Source organism: Elephas maximus, chromosome 20, assembly GCF_024166365.1.
Source record: "Elephas maximus indicus isolate mEleMax1 chromosome 20, mEleMax1 primary haplotype, whole genome shotgun sequence".
NCBI classification, from domain to species: domain Eukaryota; kingdom Metazoa; phylum Chordata; class Mammalia; order Proboscidea; family Elephantidae; genus Elephas; species Elephas maximus.
Window position 1 is genome coordinate 69,207,188 of NC_064838.1, and position 24,349 is coordinate 69,231,536.

Sequence of the window (24,349 nt, forward strand, 5' to 3'; positions counted from 1 at the left end):
GGAAGGTTCTGAATAGAGAAGTGGCTTGATCTTACTTCTGTTCTAACATATCCACCATATTGATACAGGCTATAGGAGGCAAAACAGTGAGACCAGTCAAGTGGCTATTGCAGTAACCCAGGCAAGAGACAGTGATGTTGCCAATCCTTCCAGATTTTTAAAGGAGCTGAAATCTGGACTGTAATGAAAATTTTCTTTAATTTTCAAAAGTTGGCATCTAATTTAAGAAAATGAAACAGTTGAGTCAACCTAAGTAGGGCTTGTGGGCTAGATTCTTCTGTTCTGACAGTCCTAGCTCTGCTATAGAGGTGATGAAGGAATCCAGAGGAAGCAGAGCACTCTGGGCTGAGCTAATGGCGGGGAGAGGGTGGATTCATTTCAGACTCAAATGAAAGCTTGGCTTTGGTTACCACGTAATGCTGAGGGAAAGTAAAAGATAATGGCGTGCAGCCATTCACAATAGCCAAAAGGTGGGAACAACACAGATGTCCACCAGCTGATGAATGGATCCAGAAAAGATGATATATCCCTGCAATAGGAATGAAGGGCAGATACAGATCACAACATGGGTGAACCTTGAAAACCTTATGCTAAGTGAAAAGCCAGACACAAAAAGTCACATATTACATGATTCCATTTATATGAAATGCCCAGAATTGCAAACCCATAGAGACAGAAATCAGAGGAGTGATCACCAAGGACTGTGGAGGCATGGGTGAGGAGTACAGGGTGGGGAATGACAGCTTAGTGGGTATGGGGTTTCCTTTGAGCGTAATGAAAATATTCTGGGACAAGGTAGTAGTGATGGTTGCATAATATTGTGAATATACTAAATGCCACTGAATTATACACTTTAAAATGGTTAAAACAGTGAATTTTCTATTATGTGAATTTTACCTCAATTAAAAAAAAATGACATTCAGAAAAATATTTGAGGACATGTATTTTATGTCTTTGACACAAAAAAGTAGTTGGTCTGTCAGTTTGTCATACTGTGGTGGTTTGGATGTTGTTGTGATGCTGGAAGTTATGCCAGCGGTATTTCAAATGCCAGCGGGGTCAACCATGGTGGACAGGTTTCAGTGGAGCTTATAGTCTAAGAAGAAGGACTTGGCAATCTACATCCAAAAAAGATGGACTAGTGAAAAAATCCTATGGATAGCAGTGGAACATGGCTTGATAATAATGCTGGAAGATGGGCCCCTCAGGTTGGAAGGCACTCAAAATACTACTGTGGAAGAGCTGCCTCCTCAAAGTAGCCAAACCAAAACCAAACCTGTTGCCATCGAGTCAGTTCAGATTCATAGCAACCCTATAGGACAGAGAAGAACTGCCTCATAATGTTTCCAAGGAGCGCCTGGTAGATTCAAACCGCCAACCTTTTGGTAAGCAGCCATAGCTCTTAACACTACGCCACCATGGTTTCCCCTCAAAAAAGAGTCGACCTTAATGACATGGATAGAATAAAGCTTTCAGGACCATCTTTTGCTGATAGGCACAACTTAAAACGAGAAAAACAGCTGCAAACATCCACTAATAATTGGAATGTGGAATGTACAAAGTTTGAATCTAGGAAAATTTGAAGTTGTCAGAAATGGAATGGAATGCATAAAGATCAACATCCTAGGCATTAGTGAGCTGAAATGGACTGGTATTGGCCATTTTTAATCAGACAATCATATGGTCTTCTATGCCAGGAATGACAAATTGAAGAGGAATGGCATCACATTCATCGACAAAAAGAACATTCCAAGATCTATTGTGAAGTACAACACTGTCAGTGATAGGACAATATCCGTATGCCTACAAGGAAGACCAGTTAATATGACTATTATTCAAATTCATGCACCAACCTCTAATGCCAAAGATGAGGAAATTGAAGATTTTTACGAACCTCTGCAGTCTGAAATTGATTTAACATGCAATCAATATGCAGTGATAATTACTGGTGATTGCAATGTGAAAGTTGGAAGCAAGAAGGATAGGTAGTTGGAAGATATGGCCATGGTGATAGAAACAACACCAGGGATCACATGATAGAATTTTGCAAGACCAATGACTTATTTGTTGGAATTACATGTTTTCAACAACATAAATGATGACCATACATACACATGGACCTTGCTGGATATAGTACACGGGAATCAAATTGACTACGTCTGTGAAGAGAGGTGATGGGAAAGCTCAATATCATTAGTCACAACATGGCCAGGGGCCGACTGCAGAACATACCATCAGTTGCTCATATGAAAGTTCAAGCTGAAGCTGAAAAAAACTAAAACAAGTCCACAAGAGCCAAAGTATGACCTTGAGTATATCCCACCTGAATTTAGAGACCATCTGAAGAATAGATTTGACATGTTGAACGCTAATGACCGAAGACCAGACAAATTGTGGGATGACATCAAGGACAGCACACGTGAAGAAAGCAAGAGGTCATTAAAAAGACAGAAGAGAGAAAAAACCAAAAGGGATGTCAGAAGAGACTCTGAAACTAGCTCTTAAATATAGAGCAGTTAAAGCGAATGGAAGAAAGGATAAGGTGAAAGAGCTGGAAGATCTCAAAGGTTGGCTCCAGAAGACAAGGTATTATAATGACACGTGCAAAGACCTGGAGATAGAAAGCCAAAAGGGAAGAACACTCTTGGCGTTTGCGAAGCTGAAAGAACTGAAGGAAAAATTCAAGCCTTGTGTTGCAATATTGAGGGATTCTGTGGGCAAAAAATTTAATGGCACAGGAAGCATCAAAAGAAAATGGGAAGAATACACAGAGTCACCGTACCAAAAAGAATTGTTTGACATTTATAACCATTTAAGGAGGTAGCATATGATCAAGAACTGATGATACTGAAGGAATAAATCCAAGCTGCATTGAAAGCATTGGCAAAAAACAAGGCTCCAGGAATTGACGGGATACCAGTTGAGATGTTTCAACACACGGATGTAATGCTAGAAGCTCTCCCTTGTCCATACCAAGAAATTTGGAAGACAGCTACCTAGCCTACTGACTGGCAGTGATCCATATTTGTGCCTATTCCAAAGAAAGGTGATCTAACAAAATACCACGTGCAAGTAAAATTTTGCTGCAGATCATTCAAAAACAATTGCAGCAGTACATTGACAGGGAACTGCCAGAAATCCAAGCTAGATTCCAAAGAGGATGTGGAACAAGGGATGTCATAGCTCATATCAGATGGACCTTGGCTGAAAGCAGAGAATACCGGAAAGATGTTTACCTGTGTTTTATTGAGTATGCAAAGGCATTTGACTGTGTGGATCATAACAGATTATGGATAACACTTCGAGGATTGGGAATTCCAGAACACTTAATTGTGTTCATGAGGAACCTGTACATAGATCAAGAGGCAGTTGTTGGGACAGAACATAGGTATACCTTGGAGATATTGTTGGCTTTGTTCCAGACCACTGCAATAAAGGAAGTATCACAGTAAAGTGAGTCACACAAATTTTTTGTATCCGAGGGCATATAAAGTTATGTTTACACTATCCTATAGTCTCTTAGGGGGAACTAGTGGTGCAGTGGCTAAAGAGTTCGACTGCTAACCCAAAGGTCGGCAGTTCGAATCCACCACTGTTCCTCAGAAACCTTACGGGGCATTTCTGCTCTGTCCTATAGGGTCGCTGTGACTCAGAACCCACTCGATGTCAACAGGTTTGGTTTTGGTTTGGTAGTCTACTAAGTGTGCAGTAGCATTATGCCTAAAAAAACAATGTATATACATTAATTTAAAAAAACTTTATTGCTAAAAAATGCTAACCATCATCTGAGCCTTCAGTGAGTCATAATCTTTTTGCAGGTGGAGGGTTTAGCCTCAATGTTGATGGCTCCTGACTGATCAGGGTGGTGGTTACTGAAGGTTGGGGTGGCTTTGGTAATTTCTTAAGATAAAACAGCAATGAAGTTTGCAGCATCAATTGACTCTTCCTTTCATGAAAGATTTCTCTCTAGCACGTGATGCTGTTTGATAGCATTTTACCCACAGTAGAGCTTCTTCCAAAGTTGGAGTCAGTCCTCTCAAATCCTGCTGCTGTGTTATCAACTAAGTTTATGTAATATTCTAAATCCTGTGTTGTCATATCAACAGTGTTCACAGCATCTTCACCAGGAGCATGTTCCATCTCAAGAAACCACTTTCTTTACTCATCCATAGGAAACAACTCCTCATCTGTTAAAGTTTTATTATGAGATTGCAGCAATTTAGCTACATCTTCAGGCTCCACTTCTAATTCTAGTTCTTTTACTATTTCCACCACATCTGCAGTTACTTCCTCCACCGAAGTCTTGAACCCCACAAAGTCATTCATGAGGGTTGGAATCAACTTCTTCCATACTCCTGTTAATGTTGATATTTCGACCTCCTCCCATGAATCACAAGTGTTCTTAATGGCATTTAGAACAGTGAATCCTTTTCGGAAGGTTTTCAATTTACTTTGCCCAGCTCCATCAGAGGAGTTACTATCTATGGCAGCTATAGCCATATAAAATATATTTCTGTGTGTGTGTGTGTGTGTGTGTGTGTGTGTGTCATGATGTGTCAACACTCTTCTTCCCTTTTCGACCTTGGGTTCGCCATTTCCGTTTGTCCAGCTTTCCTGTTCCCTCCTGCCTTCTTGTCCTTGCCAGTGGGCTAGTATGCCCATTTAGTCTCGTATACATAGTTGAGCTACATGTATTATTGTTTGTTTTATGGGCCTGTCTGATCTTTGCTTGCCTGAAGGGTGAGCCTCAGGAGTGACTTCAGGACTGAGTTAAATGGGAGCTTGGGAGCCATACTCTTGGGGCTTCTCCAGTCCCCATCAGACCAGTAAGTCTAGTCTTTTTTTTTGAGTTTCAGTTTTGTTGTACACAAAATATATTTCTTAAATAATAAGATTTTAAAGTCAAAATTACTCCTTGATCCACGGGCTACAGAATGGATGTTGTGTTGGCAGGCATTAAAGCAGCATTAATCTCCTTGTACGTGTCCATCAGAGCTCTTGGGTGACCAGGTGCATTGTCAATGAGCAGTAATATTTTAAGAGGAATCTTTTTTTCTGGGCAGTAGGTCTCAACGGTGGGCATAAAATATTCAGTCAACCATGTTGTAAACAGACGTGCTGTCACCCAGGCTTTGTTCTTCCATTTATAGAGCACAGGCAGAGTAGATGTAGTAATTCTTAAGGGCTGTATGATTTCCAGAATGGTAAATGACACACTGGCTTCAACACACAGTCACCAGCTGTATTAGCCCCTAACAAGAGAGAGTCAGCCCGCCCTTTGAGGCTTGGAAACCAGGCTTTGACTTCTCCTCTCTGGCTACGACGGTCCCAGACGGCGTCCTCCAGTGTCGGGCTGCTTCCTCTGCAGCGGAGATCTGTTGATGGTGTAGCCGCCCTCAGCGGCCGTCTCAGCTGGACCTCCTGGGTGACTCGCAGCTGCTTCTACATCACCACTTGCAGCTTCACCCTGTGCTTTCATGTAACGGAGACGGCTTCTTTCCTTAAACCTCATGGAACAACCTCTGCTAGCTTCAGACTTTTCTTCTGCAGCTTCCCCACCTCTCTCAGCCCTCATAGAATTGAAGAGAGTCAGGGCCTTGCCCTGAAGTAGAAATTTGGCTCAAGGCAGTGTCGTGGCTGGTTCGATCTACCCAGAGCCCTAAAACTTTCTCCAGATCAGCAATAAGGCTGTTTCACTTTCGCATCATTGGTATGCTCACTGGAGCAGCGCTTTTATTTTCCTTCAAGGACATTTCCTTTGCATTCAGACTTGGCTAACTGTTTGACCCAAGAGGACTAGCTTTCGGCATATCTCACCCTTCTACATACCTTCCTCACTAAGCTTAATCATTTCTAGCTTTTGATTTTAAGTGAGAGACTTGCAACTCCTCCTTTGACCTGAACACTTACAGGACATTGTAGGGTTACTAATTGGGCTAATTTCAATATTTTCATGTCTCAGGGAATAGGGAGGCCTGAGGAGAGGGAGAGAGACGGGAGCGGCTGGTCGGTGGAGCAGTCAGAATGCACATGACATTATCAGTCAAGTTCGCTGTCTTCTTTGGGCATGGTTTGTGGCTCCCCAAAACAATAACAATAGTAATATCAATGATCACTGATCGCAGATCACCGGAACAGATATAGTAGTAACGAAAAAGTTGGAAATATTGTGAGAATTACCAAAATGTGATACAGAGACATGAAGTAAGCACATGCTGTCGGAAAAATGGCACCGATAGACTTGCTTGACACAGGGTTCCCACAAACCTTCAGTTTCTAAAAAACCTAGCATCTGGGAAGTGCAGTAAAATGAAGTGCAGTAAAATGGGGTATGCCTGTAACGGGATACTGCATGGTTTACAGTAAAAAAAAAAAAAAAGTGTGCATCAGGGTTGTATGCTTTCACGATACCTATTCAGTCTGTATGCTGAGCAAATAATCTGAGAAGCTGGACCATATGAAGAACGGGGCATCAGGATTGAAGGAAGACTAATTAAAAATCTGCGATATGCAGAAGACACAACCTTGCTTGCTGAAAGTGAAGAGGACTTGAAGCACTTTCTGAAGAAGATCAAAGTCCACAGCCTTCAGTATGGATTATACTTCAACATAAAGAAAACAAACCTCCTCACAACTGGTCTAGTAACTAACATTATGATAAACAGAGAAAATATTGAAGTTATCAAGAATTTAATTTTACTTGGATCCACAATCAATGCCCGTAGAAGCAGCAGTTAAAAAAATCAGATGACATATCGCATTGGTCAAACCTGCTTTGTTAAGAAGCAAAGATACCACTTTGAGGACTAAGGGGCACCATACCCATGCCATGGTATTTTCAGTCGCCTCATATGCATGCGAAAGTTGGACAATGAATAAGGAAGACCAAAGAATTGATGCCTTTGAATTACAGTATTGGCAAAGAATATTGAACATACTATGGACTCCCGAAAGAACAAATGTGTCTTGGAAGAAGTATAGCCAGAATGCTTCTTAGAAGTAAGGATGGCAAGACTTTGTCTCACGTACTTTGGACATGTTATCAGGAGGGACCAGTTGCGGGAGAAGGACATCATGCTTGGTAAAGTAGAGGGTCAGCAAAAAAGAGGAAGACCCTCAATGAGATGGATTGACACAGCGGTTGCAACAGTGGTCTCAAATATAGCCAATGATAGTGAGGATGGCGCAGGGCCGGGCAGTATTTCGTTCTGTTGTACGCAGGGTCCTGTGAGCCAGAACTGCCTCCAAGGCACTTCACAACAACAAGGGGATACAGGTCTATGGAACAGTCAGTCCTTTGGGAAGCAGTAAAACTCAAATGGGCTACTGGATAAAGGTGCAAAGAAAGAATGTGGAAAAGACAGAGGCCAGTGTTTGCTGGATCTACAGCTTTGTTTAGACCTGGAACTTTGATGAAGAATAGGGGAAGAAATGTCTATGTTGTTTCTTCCCTCTTGTACTAACACACCTGCACTGTAGTCCCAGAGTTTGGTCCTAAGGCCTTTTGCTAACCAGTCTGGGAAGCTGCCCACCATGTATCTTAAAGGTTTGTGGGGATGTGAGTTCTAAATGACACCCTTATATTGGGAATGCAGACTGTTGCTGCCTGGGAGGCTAAGTGTATATCACATTGCCTCCTTGACTTCAGAGCATATAGTCTTAACCCCTAACCCGGGAAGTTCTATGATTTGTGGGGGGAGGGGTGAATTCCCACATGCTTACTGGATGGATCAGGAAAGATTTTATTAAAGAAATGGAATTTGAGAAGGGCCATTATTGAAGGGTAGGGAAACCATTATGGATGGAGTAACCTGAGTGAACAAAAGTGTGGAAACTGGGAGCCATGTTTGAAACCATGAACTGGTCATTCAGTGGTCAGTGGGGAGCCCTGAAAGTGTTAGAGTAAGGACTGACATAGTGAGACTGATGTTGTCCTATAGCATGGATGGACTAGAATTGCTGTTACTATGTGACTGGGTGGTGCACTCATAATAGCTAACACTTTCAGAGTGATTTTGCTCCTCAAAAGGTAGACAGTCTTAACTTGCTCATTTTGTAGATGATAAGGTAGGGACAGAGATGCTAAGTGATTTCCTTCAGGTTACACAACTAGTAAGTGGTAGAGCTGGGATTCAACCTGGACAGATTGGCTGTGGAACCCATGGGCCCTACTGGGCCCATAAGATGGCGATATTTACAGTCACATCAGTGCAGAGGTGACAGGATTTTTTTTTTTTTTTTTAACAGTGTGTTCAGTTTTTGCTTTTTATTGCATCTGAGGCAGTGCTTTAAACGCTAACCAATATAGCCAGCCTCCTTTTATAGCTGGATGTTGATTCAATGTTTCTATTCCTTTTTTGTAACTTAAACCCTTTCTCTATTTTATTAAAACTATTTAACCTAAATGCTTTAAATCAACTGGGAAAGGTTTTTAAGTCAAGTCTGTCATAAAACTACAGTATTAAATGCCTAGAAATATTTGGGCATTATGCAGCTTAAGCCACCTTTTACGTATATATTTTTAATTTTTTCTTTCTTTTCAAACAATTTGCTACTACTGGTGATGTTTCTTTGGGAGAATTTGTATGCAGCTACATATATATGATTAAGAAAACAAAACCCAAGAGTCAAGGCTTTGGCCTGCCTAACAAATGATACCACTTATAGAATGAATATGTGTACAGGTTCAAACTTAAAAAAAAATAATTATCCTCATCTTTAAATCCCCAAATTCCTAATTTTACACTTGACTGTCAGCAATTCCAGCCGCTGAGCTGATGAATTCAGTTTCCTCCCTCTGCTGCTTTCCCTCTGCTGGGACACAGAGGCGTTCATGGCAGGCCTCAGGTGTTTCCCTGGAGGGAGCACTTTAAGGAAGGGCCTGCCTCCCATGCGCCAGGTGCAGAAGAGTGCCCTGCCCTGTCAGGAGGAGAAGGAGGGAAGGGGAGAGGTGTGGGCAGAAGAGGGAGAGGTCATGAACGAAGGCTCAGCCAGTCTTAGGAGGAAATAAAGAAACCAAAGTGAAAACATTCATAGCTCAGTGGATCTGAGTTTCTTGAGACTAAAATTACCCTAGTCATTCGGGATTGACAATGGAGAATCTCCTTTACCAACCCTGTAATTTGCGCAGATAAAGATTGTGTGGTTGTTGGTTGTCTTTTTTTTTTTTTTTTTTTAATGTTGTATTAGGTCTGGTGGTTTTATCCAAATAAAAAGGCTGGTTGTATGGGGTCTTGCATCTTAGAAAAGTTTGGGGCAGTTTCAGCCATTTTACTGGCTTTAAAGACTGAAAAGATCAATGATTTTTTGTGCTTACTGATGCCTTTGGCCTTTGAACAAAGGCATTTTACAAGTGAATCTGCTGTGCAAAGAATCGTTTTGTAAAGAGAGACCTTATTACCCTTGGCACCTACTGGGAACATCCCTAAATTTGGGTGGTGAAGTAAGACCATGTTTTAAATACATCCTTGGAAGGGCTGAAATGCTCAGAATTTGGCAGCGTTTCACTTCTGATAGCCCAGTTCTTAAGCCACATACAGTCTAATTGGTGGTGATAGCTTTTTCCATAAGAGCGTTTTGATGAGTTAAAGATTTCCCCCATATCTCACTTTTTCATATAAACTCATTGCCTTTGAGTTGATTCCGACTCATAGTGACCTACAAGACAGGGGAGAACTGCCCCATAGGGTTTCCAAGGAGCGGCTGGTGGATTTGAACTGCTGACCTTTTTATTTAGCAGTCGTAGCTCTTAACCATTGCTCCACAGAGAAATTGCTGTGCTTTACTCACCCTGGTGCCTAGCAGAGTATCTGGTACATGGTGGTCAATGAGGAACTGTTTGGTAGATTGAATCCCCATTATTCAAATCTTATAAAACATGTATCATTTAAATGTGCAGACAGATACTGAAGCTCCTAAGAGCTACAAGACGTCCTCAGAAACACACTGGTAGGAGAGTTGATTGATATCATATAAGGCCATCACTTTTAGGTTAAGGCCATTACTATATTAAGTTCTATTAAATGAGTATAAATGGTATTGGCTGTTTTCTGTTACGGTTGTTCGATGTGGAGGAGGAATAAGGGGTCACTGTGCTCTTTGTTACACAGCCTGGTGGGGAAAACTAAGTGCTTGGGGTTCGGTTGTACTCTTACGGCCACTGCTCTTTGTAGAAGTGCTTTTAAAATGTTGCCCAAATTTCAGTATCAGAACGCTGCATTTTCTCAGTTTTGACTGAGTTTTGACTTTTGTTCGTGACTTATTCAAACTCTTGGGAAACCCATACTGACTGTGGATACCAGAAACTGCCTGTACAGAAAGGGTGAGGACTTCTAATGGGTGAAGAGAGTGTGGTAAACATATTGGCTGTGGCAGGGGGAATTGGTGGGGGGTTGCCAGGAACTACCTGCCATTCCACATCCACTTCAGATTGCTAGTAAATTCCTCAGCTAAGAGCTGGTTTAAATTATTCAGTTCAATATGACAATTATTTCTAGTATTTATTTTGTGCCCAGCTTTGTACCAAGTACTTTCCATGAGTCTTCTCATGTATTCTCAGATGAAGCCTGGCCTCATCTCCATTTTACAGATGAGAACACTGAAGTACAGAAAAGTTAGGTAACTTTTCCAAAGTTACACAGCTTGTAAGGGGTGGAGCCAGTATCTGACCTCAGGAAGACTGACTCCAGAGCCCACCTTAATTTTCATATCTGTACATTATAAATAACACAGCTTCTACCTCACACCAAACACCTTGTCTTCAGGCCAATTCCGACTTACAGAGACCCTGTAGGACAGAGTAGAACTGCTCCATACAGTTTCCAAGGAGCACCCGGTGGATTTGAACTACCTTACACAGTAGTGAATGGTATTTGAGATAATGAAAAACCAAAAAAAAAAAAAAACCAAACCCAGTGCTGTCGAGTAGATTCTGACTCGTAGTGACTCTAAAGACAGAAGTGCCTCGTAAGAGTTTCCAAGGAGCACCTGGTGGATTCGAACTGCGGACCCTTTGATTAGCAGCTGTAGCACTTAACCACTAGGCCACCAGGGTTCCCGAGGTATATATGACAATGCCTGGCATTTAGTAGGTGCTTCCTAATTGATAGTGCGATTAGTAATATTTTCCCTTAGTAACTACCACACTGGCAAGAGGATACTTGGTATTTTTTCATTTTAATCTGTGTTGCTGTATTTTCTTTATTAAAGCAATCAAAAGCTGAAGAAAAAGAGGGGGTATCAAACAGGAATTAGGACAGAAGCTGTATTACTGTGAATTACTGTATTGACCCCATTAGCTAGAAGTCCTATTAGTGAATATGAAATATTTTCACATGTCAAAAGTGAGTTACCGAGAGGCGGAGCCAAGATGGCGGACTAGGCAGACGCTACCTCGGATCCCTCTTACAACAAAGACACGGAAAAACAAGTGAATCGATCACATACATAACAATCTACGAACCCTGAACAACAAACACAGATTTAGAGACGGAGAACGAACTAATACGGGGAAGCAGCGATTGTTTCCAGAGCCTGGAGCCAGCATACCAGTCAGGTACGGCACAAGCACAGAGACCTGCTCCACCCCCCTGAACTAACCCCGGGAGGGGGACTAGCCGGTTCCACGGGCGGCGTGGGACGCAGCCGTTAGGAGAAGTCCCCGGGAGGCAGTGACTGATCTTGGAGCAGAAAGAGCAGCACCCGAGCCGGGGAACCGTCCCACAGGGATTTGGACTGCACGCAGGTACGCCATAAACACGGAGAGTTGCTCCACCCCCTGAACTAACCCCGGGAAGGTGACCATCCGGGTCGCGCGGGCGGCGTGGGACGCAGCCGGTAGGAGAAGTCCCCGGGAGGCAGCGACTGGTATTGGAGCGGGGAGAACAGCGTTCCAGCCGGGACACTCGGTCGCGGCACAAGCACGGGGAGCTACTCCACCCATCTGAACTAACCCCGGGAGGGGGCCCACCTGGTTCACGGGGGCGGCACGGCCACGCGGCTGGAGGGACGAGAAGTCCCCGGGAGGCAGCGACTGATTTTGGAGTCGAGAGTGCACCGTCCCAGTAGGGGAGCCTTGACGCTGGGCGTGGGGCTGGAAGCGGAGGATCTGACCGTGACTCCAGCGGGCCAGACCCCCCGGGGGCAATCTCCACACAGACAGCACACATAGGCGACGCGCCCGCGGGAATCTCAGATATAATAGTCTTTCCAAGCAAGACAAGCAACTCTGGCTATATTCTGAGGTGCTACTCTCCTATCTCTCTGTTCCCTCCCCCACCCTCCCCAGGCGGCTTCATTAACATCTGAATAGCCTGAGCCAGAGGGAGAACTCTGATAGGGATCTGACTGCAGTTTTTTTTTAGCGGATTTCCTGGAAAAACTAGTTTCCCAGTGATGGCTCGGAGACAACAATCCATATCAAACCACTTAAAGAAGCAGACCGTGACAGCTTCTCCGACTCCCCAAACAAAAGAATCAAAATCTTTCCCAAATGAAGATACAATTTTGGAATTATCAGATACAGAATATAAAAAACTAATTTACAGAATGCTTAATGATATCACAAATGAAATTAGGATATCTGCAGAAAAAGCCAAGGAACACACTGATAAAACTGTTGAAGAACTCAAAAAGATTATTCAAGAACATACTGGAAAAATTAATAAGTTGCAAGAATCCATAGAGAGACAACATGTAGAAATCCAAAAGATTAACAATAAAATAACAGAATTAGACAACACACTAGGAAGTCAGAGGAGCAGACTCGAGCAATTAGAATGCAGACTGGGACATCTGGAGGACCAGGGAATCAACACCAACATAGCTGAAAAAAAATCAGATAAAAGAATTAAAAAAAATGAAGAAACCCTAAGAATTATGTGGGACTCTATCAAGAAGGATAACCTGCGGGTGATTGGAGTCCCAGAACAGGGAGGGGGGACAGAAAACACAGAGAAAATAGTTGAAGAACTTCTGACAGAAAACTTCCCTGACATCATGAAAGACGAAAGGATATCTATCCAAGATGCTCATCGAACCCCATTTAAGATCGATCCAAAAAGAAAAACACCAAGACATATTATCATCAAACTCACCAAAACCAAAGATAAACAGAAAATTTTAAAAGCAGCCAGGGAGAAAAGAAAGGTTTCCTTCAAGGGAGAATCAATAAGAATATGTTCTGACTACTCAGCAGAAACCATGCAGGCAAGAAGGGAATGGGACGACATATACAGAACACTGAAGGAGAAGAACTGCCAACCAAGGATCATATATCCAGCAAAACTCTCTCTGAAATATGAAGGCGAAATTAAGATATTTACAGACAAACACAAGTTTAGAGAATTTGCAAAAACCAAACCAAAGCTACAAGAAATACTAAAGGATATTGTTTGGTCAGAGAACCAATAATATCAGATATCAGCACAACACAAGGTCACAAAACAGAACGTCCTGATATCAACTCCAATAGGGAAATCACAAAAACAAACAAATTAAGATTAATTAAAAAAAAATACACATAACAGGGAATCATGGAAGTCAATAGGTAAAAGATCACAATAATCAAAAAGAGGGACTAAATACAGGAGGCATTGATCTGCCATATGGAGAGTGATACAAGGCGATATAGAACAATACAAGTTAGGTTTTTACTTAGAAAAATAGGGGTATATAATGAGGTAACCACAAAAAGGTATAACAACTCTATAACTCAAGACAAAAACCAAGAAAAACGTAACGACTCAACTAACATAAAGTCAAACACTATGAAAGTGAGGATCTCACAATTTACTAAGAAAAACGCCTCAGCACAAAAAAGTATGTGGAAAAATGAAATTGTCAACAACACACATAAAAAGGCATCAAAATGACAGCACTAAAAACTTATTTATCTATAATTACCCTGAATGTAAATGGACTAAATGCACCAATAAAGAGACAGAGAGTCACAGACTGGATAAAGAAACACGATCCATCTATATGCTGCCTACAAGAGACACACCTTAGACTTAGAGACACAAACAAACTAAAACTCAAAGGATGGAAAAAAGTATATCAAGCAAACAATAAGCAAAAAAGAAGAGGAGTAGCAATATTAATTTCTGACAAAATAGACTTTAGACTTAAATCCACCACAAAGGATAAAGAAGGACACTATATAATGATAAAAGGGACAATTGACCAGGAAGACATAACCATATTAAATATTTACGCACCCAATGACAGGGCTGCAAGATATATAAATCAAATTTTAACAGAACTGAAAAGCGAGATAGATACCTCCACAATTATAGTAGGAGACTTCAACACACCCCTTTCGGAGAAGGACAGGACATCCAGTAAGAAGCTCAACAGAGACACGGAAGATCTAATTACAACAATCAACCAACTTGACCTCATTGACTTATACAGAACTCTCCACCCAACTACTGCAAAATATACTTTTTTTTCTAGCGCACATGGAACATTCTCTAGAATAGACCACATATTAGGTCATAAAACAAACCTTTGCAGAGTCCAAAACATCGAAATATTACAAAGCATCTTCTCAGACCACAAGGCAATAAAACTAGAGATCAATAACAGGAGAACGAGGGAAAAGAAATCAAATACTTGGAAAATGAACAATACCCTCCTGAAAAAAGACTGGGTTATAGAAGACATCAAGGAGGGAATAAGGAAATTCATAGACAGCAACGAGAATGAAAATACTTCCTATCAAAACCTCTGGGACACAGCAAAAGCAGTGCTCAGAGGTCAATTTATATCAATAAATGCACACATACAAAAAGAAGAAAGAGCCAAAATCAGAGAACTGTCCCTACAACTTGAACAAATAGAAAGTGAGCAACAAAAGAATCCATCAGGCACCAGAAGAAAACAAATAATAAAAATTAGAGCTGAACTAAATGAATTAGAGAACAGAAAAACAATTGAAAGAATTAACAAAGCCAAAAGCTGGTTCTTTGAAAAAATTAACAAAATTGATAAACCATTGGCTAGACTGACTAAAGAAATACAGGAAAGGAAACAAATAACCCGAATAAGAAATGAGAAGGACCACATCACAACAGAACCAAATGAAATTAAAAGAATCATTTCAGATTATTATGAAAAATTGTACTCTAACAAATTTGAAAACCTAGAAGAAATGGATGAATTCCTTGAAAAACACTACCTACCTAAACTAACACATTCAGAAGCAGAACAACTAAATAGACCCATAACAAAAAAAGAGATTGAAACGGTAATCAAAAAACTCCCAACAAAAAAAAAGTCCTGGCCCGGACGGCTTCACTGCAGAGTTCTACCAAATTTTCAGAGAAGAGTTAACACCACTACTACTAAAGGTATTCCAAAGCATAGAAAATGACGGAATACTACCCAACTCATTCTATGAAGCCACCATCTCCCTGATACCAAAACCAGGTAAAGACATTACAAAAAAAGAAAATTATAGACCTATATCCCTCATGAACATTGATGCAAAAATCCTCAACAAAATTCTAGCCAATAGAATCCAACAACACATCAAAAAAATAATTCACCCTGATCAAGTGGGATTTATACCAGGTATGCAAGGCTGGTTTAATATCAGAAAAACCATTAATGTAATCCATCACATAAATAAAACAAAAGACAAAAACCACATGATCTTATCAATTGATGCAGAAAAGGCATTTGACAAAGTCCAACACCCATTTATGATAAAAACTCTTACCAAAATAGGAATTGAAGGAAAATTCCTCAACATAATAAAGGGCATCTATGCAAAGCCAACAGCCAATATCACTCTAAATGGAGAGAACCTGAAAGCATTTCCCTTGAGAACGGGAACCAGACAAGGATGCCCTTTATCACCGCTCTTATTCAACATCGTGTTGGAAGTCTTAGCCAGGGCAATCAGGCTAGACAAAGAAATAAAAGGTATCCGGATTGGCAAGGAAGAAGTAAAGTTATCACTATTTGCAGATGACATGATTATATACACAGAAAACCCTAAGGAATCCTCCAGAAAACTACTGAAACTAATAGAAGAGTTTGGCAGAGTCTCAGGTTATAAAATAAACATACAAAAATCACTTGGATTCCTCTACATCAACAAAAAGAACACCGAAGAGGAAATAACCAAATCAATACCATTCACGGTAGCCCCCAAGAAGATAAGATACTTAGGAATAAATCTTACCAAGGATGTAAAAGACCTATACAAAGAAAACTACAAAGCTCTACTACAAGAAATTCAAAAGGACATACTTAAGTGGAAAAACATACCTTGCTCATGGATAGGAAGACTTAACATAGTAAAAATGTCTATTCTACCAAAAGCCATCTATACATTTAACGCACTTCCGATCCAAATTCCAATGTCATATTTTAAGGGGATAGAGAAACAAATCACCAATTTCATATGGAAGGGAAAAAAGCCCCGGATAAGCAAAGCACTACTGAAAAAGAAGAAGAAAGTGGGAGGCCTCACCTTACCTGACTTCAGAACCTATTATACAGCCACAGTAGTCAAAACAGCCTGGTATTGGTACAACAACAGACACATAGACCAATGGAACAGAATTGAGAACCCAGACATAGATCCATCCACGTATGAGCAGCTGATATTTGACAAAGGACCAGTGTCAATTAACTGGGGAAAAGACAGCCTTTTTAACAAATGGTGCTGGCATAACTGGATATCCATTTGCAAAAAAATGAAACAGGACCCATACCTCACACCATGCACAAAAACTAACTCCAAGTGGATCAAAGACCTAAACATAAAGACTAAAACGATAAAGATCATGGAAGAAAAAATTGGGACAACCCTAGGAGCCCTAATACAAGGTATAAACAGAATACAAAACATTACCAAAAATGATGAAGAGAAACCCGATAACTGGGAGCTCCTAAAAATCAAACACCTATGCTCATCTAAAGACTTCACCAAAAGAGTAAAAAGACCACCTACAGATTGGGAAAGAATTTTCAGCTATGACATCTCCGACCAGCGCCTGATCTCTAAAATCTACATGATTCTGTCAAAACTCAACCACAAAAAGACAAACAACCCAATCAAGAAGTGGGCAAAGGATATGAACACACATTTCTCTAAAGAAGATATTCAGGCAGCCAACAGATACATGAGAAAATGCTCTCGATCATTAGCCATTAGAGAAATGCAAATTAAAACTACGATGAGATTCCATCTCACACCAGCAAGGCTGGCATTAATCCAAAAAACACAAAATAATAAATGTTGGAGAGGCTGCGGAGAGATTGGAACTCTCATACACTGCTGGTGGGAATGTAAAATGGTACAACCACTTTGGAAATCTATCTGGCGTTATCTTAAACAGTTAGAAATAGAACTACCATACAACCCAGAAATCCCACTCCTCGGAATATACCCTAGAGATACAAGAGCCTTCATACAAACAGATATATGCACACCCATGTTTATTGCAGCTCTGTTTACAATAGCAAAAAGTTGGAAGCAACCAAGGTGTCCATCAACGGATGAATGGGTAAATAAATTGTGGTATATTCACACAATGGAATACTACGCATCGATAAAGAACAGTGACGAATCTCTGAAACATTTCATAACATGGAGGAACCTGGAAGGCATTATGCTGAGCGAAATGAGTCAGAGGCAAAAGGACAAATACTGTATAAGACCACTATTATAAGATCTTGAGAAATAGTAAACCTGAGAAGAACACATACTTTTGTGGTTACGAGGGGGGGAGGGAGGGAGGGTGGGAGAGGGTTTTTTTATTGATTAATCAGTAGATAAGAACTGCTTTAGGTGAAGGGAAAGACAACACTCAATACATGGAAGGTCAGCTCAATTGGACTGGACCAAAAGCAAAGAAGTTTCCAGGATAAAATGAATGCTTCAAAGCTCAGCGGAGCAAGCGCGGGGGTCTGGGGAACATGGTTTGCGGGGACTTCTAAGTCAATTGGCAAAATAATTCTATTATGAAATCATTCTGCATCCCACTTTGAAATGTGGCGTCTGGGGTCTTAAATGCTAACAAGCAGCCATCTAAGATGCAGCAATTGGTCTCAACCCACCTGGAGCAAAGGAAAATGAAGAACACCAAGCCCACATGACAACTAAGAGCCCAAGAGACAGAAAGGGCCACATGAACAAGAGACCTACATCATCCTGAGACCAGAAGAACTAGTTGGTGCCCGGCCACAATCGATGACTGCCCTGACAGGGAGCTCAGCAGAGGACCCCTGAGGGAGCAGGAGAGCAGTGGGATGCAGACCCCAAATTCTCATAAGAAGACCAAACTTAATGGTCTGACTGAGACTGGAGGAATCCCGGCGGCCATGCTCTCCAGACCTTCTGTTGACACAGGACAGGAACCATCCCTGAAGACAACTCATCAGACATGAAAGGGACTGGTCCGCGGGTGGGAGAGAGACGCTGATGAAGAGTGAGCTAATTATATCAGGTGTACACTTGAGATTGTGTTGGCAACTCTTGTCTGGAGGGGGGATGGGAGGATAGAGAGAGAGGGAAGCCGGCAAAATTGTCAAGAAAGGAGAGACTGAAAGGGCTGACTCAAGACGGGGAGAGTAAGTGGGAGTAGGGAGTGAGATGTATGTAAACTTATATGTGACAGACTGATTGGATTTGTAAACGTTCACTTGAAGCTTAATAAAAGTTATTATAAAAAAAAAAAAAATAATGTAGTATGACCAAGTGGGGTTTATACCAGAAAAAAAAAAAAAAAAAAAAGTGAGTTACCAAGCAGTGTCTTTAGGAAGTGGGACTGTGCTTCACATTTACCATTCTTCCTCTTATTTTGGTTCTCACTCAGGTAGCAGGCAAGCTCTCTTTGCTATCTGTATAACTGGGTGGCCCTAACCTTTTTTTTTTGAATTGCAGCTCCAAATGCCATTAAAATTCAAGTTTTTATTTATCTTAAATGCTGAACTTACAAAATTCAATGTACTTAATAAGTTGTGTATTTTAATCCTGGGAAACAGAAAAATCAAATGTTTTCATGTAGTTATACAGATTTTTCAATTATTTGAAATGAATGAAAAGTTGTAAGTCTGCAATGGGAACATCCGAGAGTGGAGGCCTGTGTTAAGATTTAGGAACCCTGTTCTTGCTAAGCAATTACACATTTTACCCTTACGTTTTTCTCATCGATGCACTTATGTAGGAAGTTACAGCTTCAGATACGATTTGTTTTAAAACACACACACATAATCACTCATTTCTACCATTGCTGGTTATTTTGCTTTTACTACTTCTCAGGTAAGGACAGGAAGCATGCATAATTTCACTTTTTGGACTTGTTTTTGCATGTAGTCCAGGAAAAAAATTTACAGTTTTATTTCTAAATCTTTCTAAAATAAAAAGTCACTGATTAATATATATATATATATACACATATGTATTCGAAAGCATTTAAATTTTGAACCTAAAATAAATTCTCTCCACTGGAGCCCTGGTTTCTTACTAATTTTTATATTTATTTAAACATGTCTATGTTCCTGCAAATTGAACTTTGTTTCTTCAGAGTTGTTGACCGCCTCCATGGGACCAGATGTTGGGGATCAAAAACATGAATAAATCCCCATTCCTTCCACCTGGTCAGAGAATGCACCTGTAAGAAGGGGCTTCCACACGCGCTGTGAGCACCGATGTTACTGTCCGGTGAAGCGTGACAATCAGAATCATTTTTGTCCGAAGCTTCAAATTTCCGTAGCCATTTGATATAATAGCAACACTCATTGAGTGCTCCGTGTGGTCTGCTACTGTTTCAAGTACTTCCCATGTTTGCAACCCTGTATTTTCACATCAGTAGGCTATTTCCTAAGCAAAAGCTGTGTGCGTGTGTGTATGTTGGCTTTCCAAGTCTTGTGGGCCAAGGCTTAATTTAATAAACAAAATCGGAAAACAGTATCATCCAAACAGTTTTCTAGAAATTTCATACATTCCCCTAAACCCTGAGTTCTCGCCTTGCTCAAGCAAAGACAGCCGGCAGGAGAGACTAGCAACTCAAATTAGAAGTGAATCATTTCTAAATAGCAATTTTTTTATTTTCGTGATAAATGAATTACTTCCAGAAGCAAAGTGGTAAATACAGAAATTTGGGGTACTGATTGTAAGAGATGCCTCGGTCTCTTTTTGCCCTCGCTCTTACACTGATTTCATGGTCCCCTCTTTGCTGGACAAGGTATTCAAGGGCCTCGGACGCACACCGTGAGCGGGGTGGACAGCGTCGGGGTACACACGTGGGCGGCCTCCTGCGCGCATGGGCCTGGGGTCGCCGGCAGGCACACCTGGGCCGCGCGTCCACGCCTGCGGATGGTTTTCGACGCGCCAGGCACCCGCTCGGCCGTCGTCCCCGTTCATGCTTTTGACAGCTGCGCGGCCGCCCGCGAGCGGCGAGGAAAGCGCCCCAGCCCGGCCCTGCGCCCCCCCTCCCCAGCACCCAGGGCGGGAGGCCCGACGGCGGCGACACGCTCGTGCCCGGCCGGCCGCAGCTCCGTAGGTGGCTGCGTTTCCGACTTCGCCCTCGCTGCACTCCGGGGGCTTGACGTGCAAACTTCGCCGGAGCGAGCGGAGAGGGAGGGACCGGCGAGGGGAGGCGGCGTCGGGAGGCGCCTCCGCTTAAGGGAGCCGGCCGGGCGCCGCCGCTCGGACGGACGCTCGAACGGAAGGAAGGAGCGGGGTAGCCGGGCCCGTCCTGGGGATGCGAGCGGCCTCAGGGTGGGCATCCCAGGGCCGGGGGCGCGTCTCAGGCTCCCGCCCGCTCTTCCGTGGTGGGACGCGGGCCCGGGGCGCGAGCAGCTCCGGACGCCGGCCTGCGCGCCCCGGGCCGGGACCCCGGGCGGAGGCGGGCGAGGGACCCGCGCCGCGGTGGCGGGCCCCGGGGTCCGGCCCCTGCCCCGAGGGCCGCCGGGCCCGAAACCGAAAGCGGGCCGGCGTCGCGGACTCTGCGCCCGGGCGGGGAGGCCGGGGTGCGCGCGCGGGCGGGGGCGGGGAGGCCGGGCTGTCAGCGCCCCGGGCCGCGGGCCGCGCGCCGGAACTCCGGCGCCTCCTTAAGGGCGGCCCCTGCTCGACTCGGTCCCCCTTTTTGTTACATTGTAGGAGCGGAAAGAATGTCGGAGCGGGCCGTGGATGACGTCAGGGGGGAGCTGCGCCGGGCGGCGGGCGGAGCGGGCGCCCGGCAGCCGCAGCCGCAGCCTCCGCAGAGGCCGCCGCCACGGCGCCCGCGGCCGGAGGACAGCGCCGCCTCCAGCTCGGCCGCTGCCGCCATGGCGACCGTCGGGGAGCGCAGGCCCCTGCCCAGTCCTGAAGCCCTGCTGGGACAGTCGTGGAATCTGTGGGTTGAGGCTTCCAAACTTCCTGGGACGGACGGTGAGTGTCCACGCCCTCCTCTCCCCCCCCCCGCCCCCGCCTCCCTCCCGGTCCTGAGCTCTCCTCCCTTCCCCCGCCCGTCCCCTGCCCGCCCACTTGGGGGTCAGCGACGCTGTCGCCCCTGGGGAACGCTGAGGTGCCCCCACCTACCCCGTGTGTGCGTGAGGTGCGTCACACTCCGGCCACTGACCAGCCTCTATCTTCCTCCTGTGTGTGTGTGTGTGTCTCCTAGGGACGGAACTGGACGAAAGTTTCAAGGAGTTTGGGAAAAACCGTGAAGTCATGGGTCTCTGTCGGGAAGGTGAGTCCAGCCCCCCTGATGGAGTTTCTGCAGGTCCTGGGGAAGTTATCCTGCCGCCTGCCTCAGGGCCTGAAACTTCAGCCCACCTCACCACTCCTTCCCCCAGCGAGGATGCTGCCCAAGGAGGAAGGAGGGGAAGGGGCAGATCGTTTGGAAAATCTGGCTTCGGGGACTTCCTTAATGGGGAGCGACCTGGCGCCCTTGAGTGGGGGCCAGTGAGGTGCAGCATGAGTGGCGAGTGATAGGTAGCCAGCTCGCAGGACTGCAGACTTCCTTCCATCGCTGCGTGCTGAGCGCGAGTTTAACCCAGATCCCATCAGGTCTGACCCTCTTAAGGAGACGCGCAAGCGGAGGAAAGAATTCTCAGCTTTAGCAAGCATTTCTACAGCTGCTTAGGGGGATGCCCTGGAAAGAAACCATGTCACCTGAAAATTTCTGCTGCGATCAAAATGGATTTTCAACGTAGAGAAAGGTGGCGCTGTACCTGGGCCTTCTGTGAGATTTAAGTCATAGAGTTTAGGATGCTACAAAGTGAGTGTTACAGCCCAGGAGAAGTTGGTCACCTTTTGCTTGCTTGTTTTTGTTAGTGGGGGAGCTGCCAAGTTCAGAAAAGAAAAGGCCAGAATTTATAGGGTGAAACATGCCTTTAGTGCCTGTAGGAGTTAGAATCTAGTTATTTGTCAGTTCTTGATAAAACTGTTTGGTAAAAGGATACTCTAGGGAAATATCTGTAGCTGAAGGCATGACTCCAAATGGAAGTCAGATCAGGCACCTAGAAACTGTAAGACGTTGCCTTAAGATTTTCTTTGAATACTCTGTGTGTGCTGTCTATTACCAGCTCCAGGCCTGGGCACACTGGTCAGAAAAGACTTCTTGAGTACAGTCCACCTGTTCAGGTTCGGTTTTAAGTTTGAGTGGTAGTGAGGACAAGGCATTGAGTGAGATTGGTTTTCAAAGTACTGAGTTTATATTCCCTGGTGCAGTGTTGTTTCTCACCCGTAGCCGTTTATTTTGGCAGAGTTACTGCCCAGGGCTCAAGAATAGGGAGAACTTTGGCTCCTGGCACCTTCCGAAGCCAGAGTTGGCCCGTTGTTAGTCTTGCTTCACGTTTGTCTTCACGCTCCTAGTCTTTGTTCTCTCAATTGGCCACTTGTTGGGACTGTGAAGAAGAGTAATACCAGTGGCAGTTGGAAGAGAGCTTCCAGTTGGATTAGATTATAGAGCAAATTAGTTGATTTTGAAAATGAGGATTGCTGTCTGAGCCGAGCGAAGAGAGGGAAGGCGTAGGACTTGCTGGCGATGTTGCAATAGGAAAAATCAGTTGTTCGTCCGGTTTTAGAGTTGAATTGGCAGGCCGCCTGGGCTTAGAAAATTAAAATCACTAGGTGGTAGCTCTCATAGGAGCAGTTGGAATAGAGTTTTAGCAGACTGGACCCGCACTTGTTCATAGTTTTCATTCTCTGGGTGTGGATACCTTTCTCATAAAAGGTTCCTAAATCTGTGGGAAAACAGAGTGCTAATTATCAGCAACTTGGTCTGGACTGAAACCCAAACAAATGTAGTGGCTTAGATCTAGTTTTTCTGTGTTATTTTTTGCTGTGACTTTCATTCATCAGCAGATTTCCCATACAGGCACAAGACTTTCTAACTAGGGTCCTGGATCTAGTTGTCCTGCTTCTGACCTACCAGATTATTAGTCTTTTTTAAACCAAAAGAGAAAATGAAACCCTTTGCCGTTGAGTGGATTCTGACTTACAGTGACCCTATGTGAAAGAGTTAAACTGCCCCATAGGGTTTCCAGGAAGCAGCTGGTGGATTCAAACTGCCAACCTTTTAGTTAGCAGCTGCAGCCCTTAACCACTGCGCCACCAGGGCTCCAGTGGCTCCAGTCTTCATTAGAGGTGTCTTTTTTAGGATGCTGTAGCCTAGTAGCTTCCTAATTTTTTTTTTTCTTTTGTAGCTACTAGGCTGGTTGGAGTGCACACATGCCTGTTCCAAGTAAAGTTTTAAATTCAGTCAGTTCTTGATTTGCTTGTGACTTGGTGGATTCTCTGGGCATTTTAAGAATCCACTCTAAGCGCTCACGCAGAGGGTCTTTGTGCTCTCCTAGCATTATGGCTGCTTAAGGAATGAAAGCACATTTTAATATTACAAAAAAAAAATTACTAGGTAGTGACATCCCATTGTTTTTGGTTCACATTATCTCCTACCAAGAAAAGGCGTTTTGGAGTCTTGTATATATGATCTCAGACAAAATATAGATGGAGTCCCTGGGTGGTGCACTTGGCTGCTAACTCAAAGGTTGGAGGTTTGAATCTACCCAGAGGCACCTCAGGAGAAAGGCCTGGCAATCTGCTTCTGAAAAATAAGTCTTTGCAAACCCTGTGGAGCATGGTTGTGCTCTGACACACATGGGGTCGCCATGAGTCGAAATCGACTCCATGACAACTGGGTGATTTTTCTTTTTTCTTCTTTTAGCACAGGATGGCTAATTAGGATAAAATTTCAGTAATATTTCAGAAGTCCACCTAATTTTTGTTTCTCTGCATTCTCATATTTTAAAAGCCTTGTTTGTTTTGTTCTATAACTTGACAGCACAGTTGATTTTGGTGGAAAAAGATAATACATTTTGATTATTTTTTAAATGACAGAACTCTTTT

General features: G+C 43.4%; 1 protein-coding gene across 11 annotated transcripts in view; it reads left to right on the forward strand.

Annotated features, from left to right (window-relative positions):
* The window catches only part of ATXN7 (ataxin 7), a 199,049-nt gene that overhangs the window by 46,153 nt on the left and 128,547 nt on the right, over nt 1-24,349 (forward strand). For 10 of the 11 annotated variants that reach the window (XR_007514479.1, XR_007514478.1, XR_007514480.1 and 7 more), the window contains exons 3-4: nt 21,119-21,388; nt 21,621-21,689. Coding sequence is in view for 6 of the 11 variants with exons in the window: in XM_049863243.1 (XP_049719200.1) it covers nt 21,130-21,388; nt 21,621-21,689 (328 nt within the window). In the remaining 5 variants the exon portion in view is untranslated. Of the gene's footprint in view, nt 1-20,646; nt 20,738-21,118; nt 21,389-21,620; nt 21,690-24,349 lie in introns of those variants that run through there. The other variant, XM_049863240.1, reaches the window with a different exon arrangement.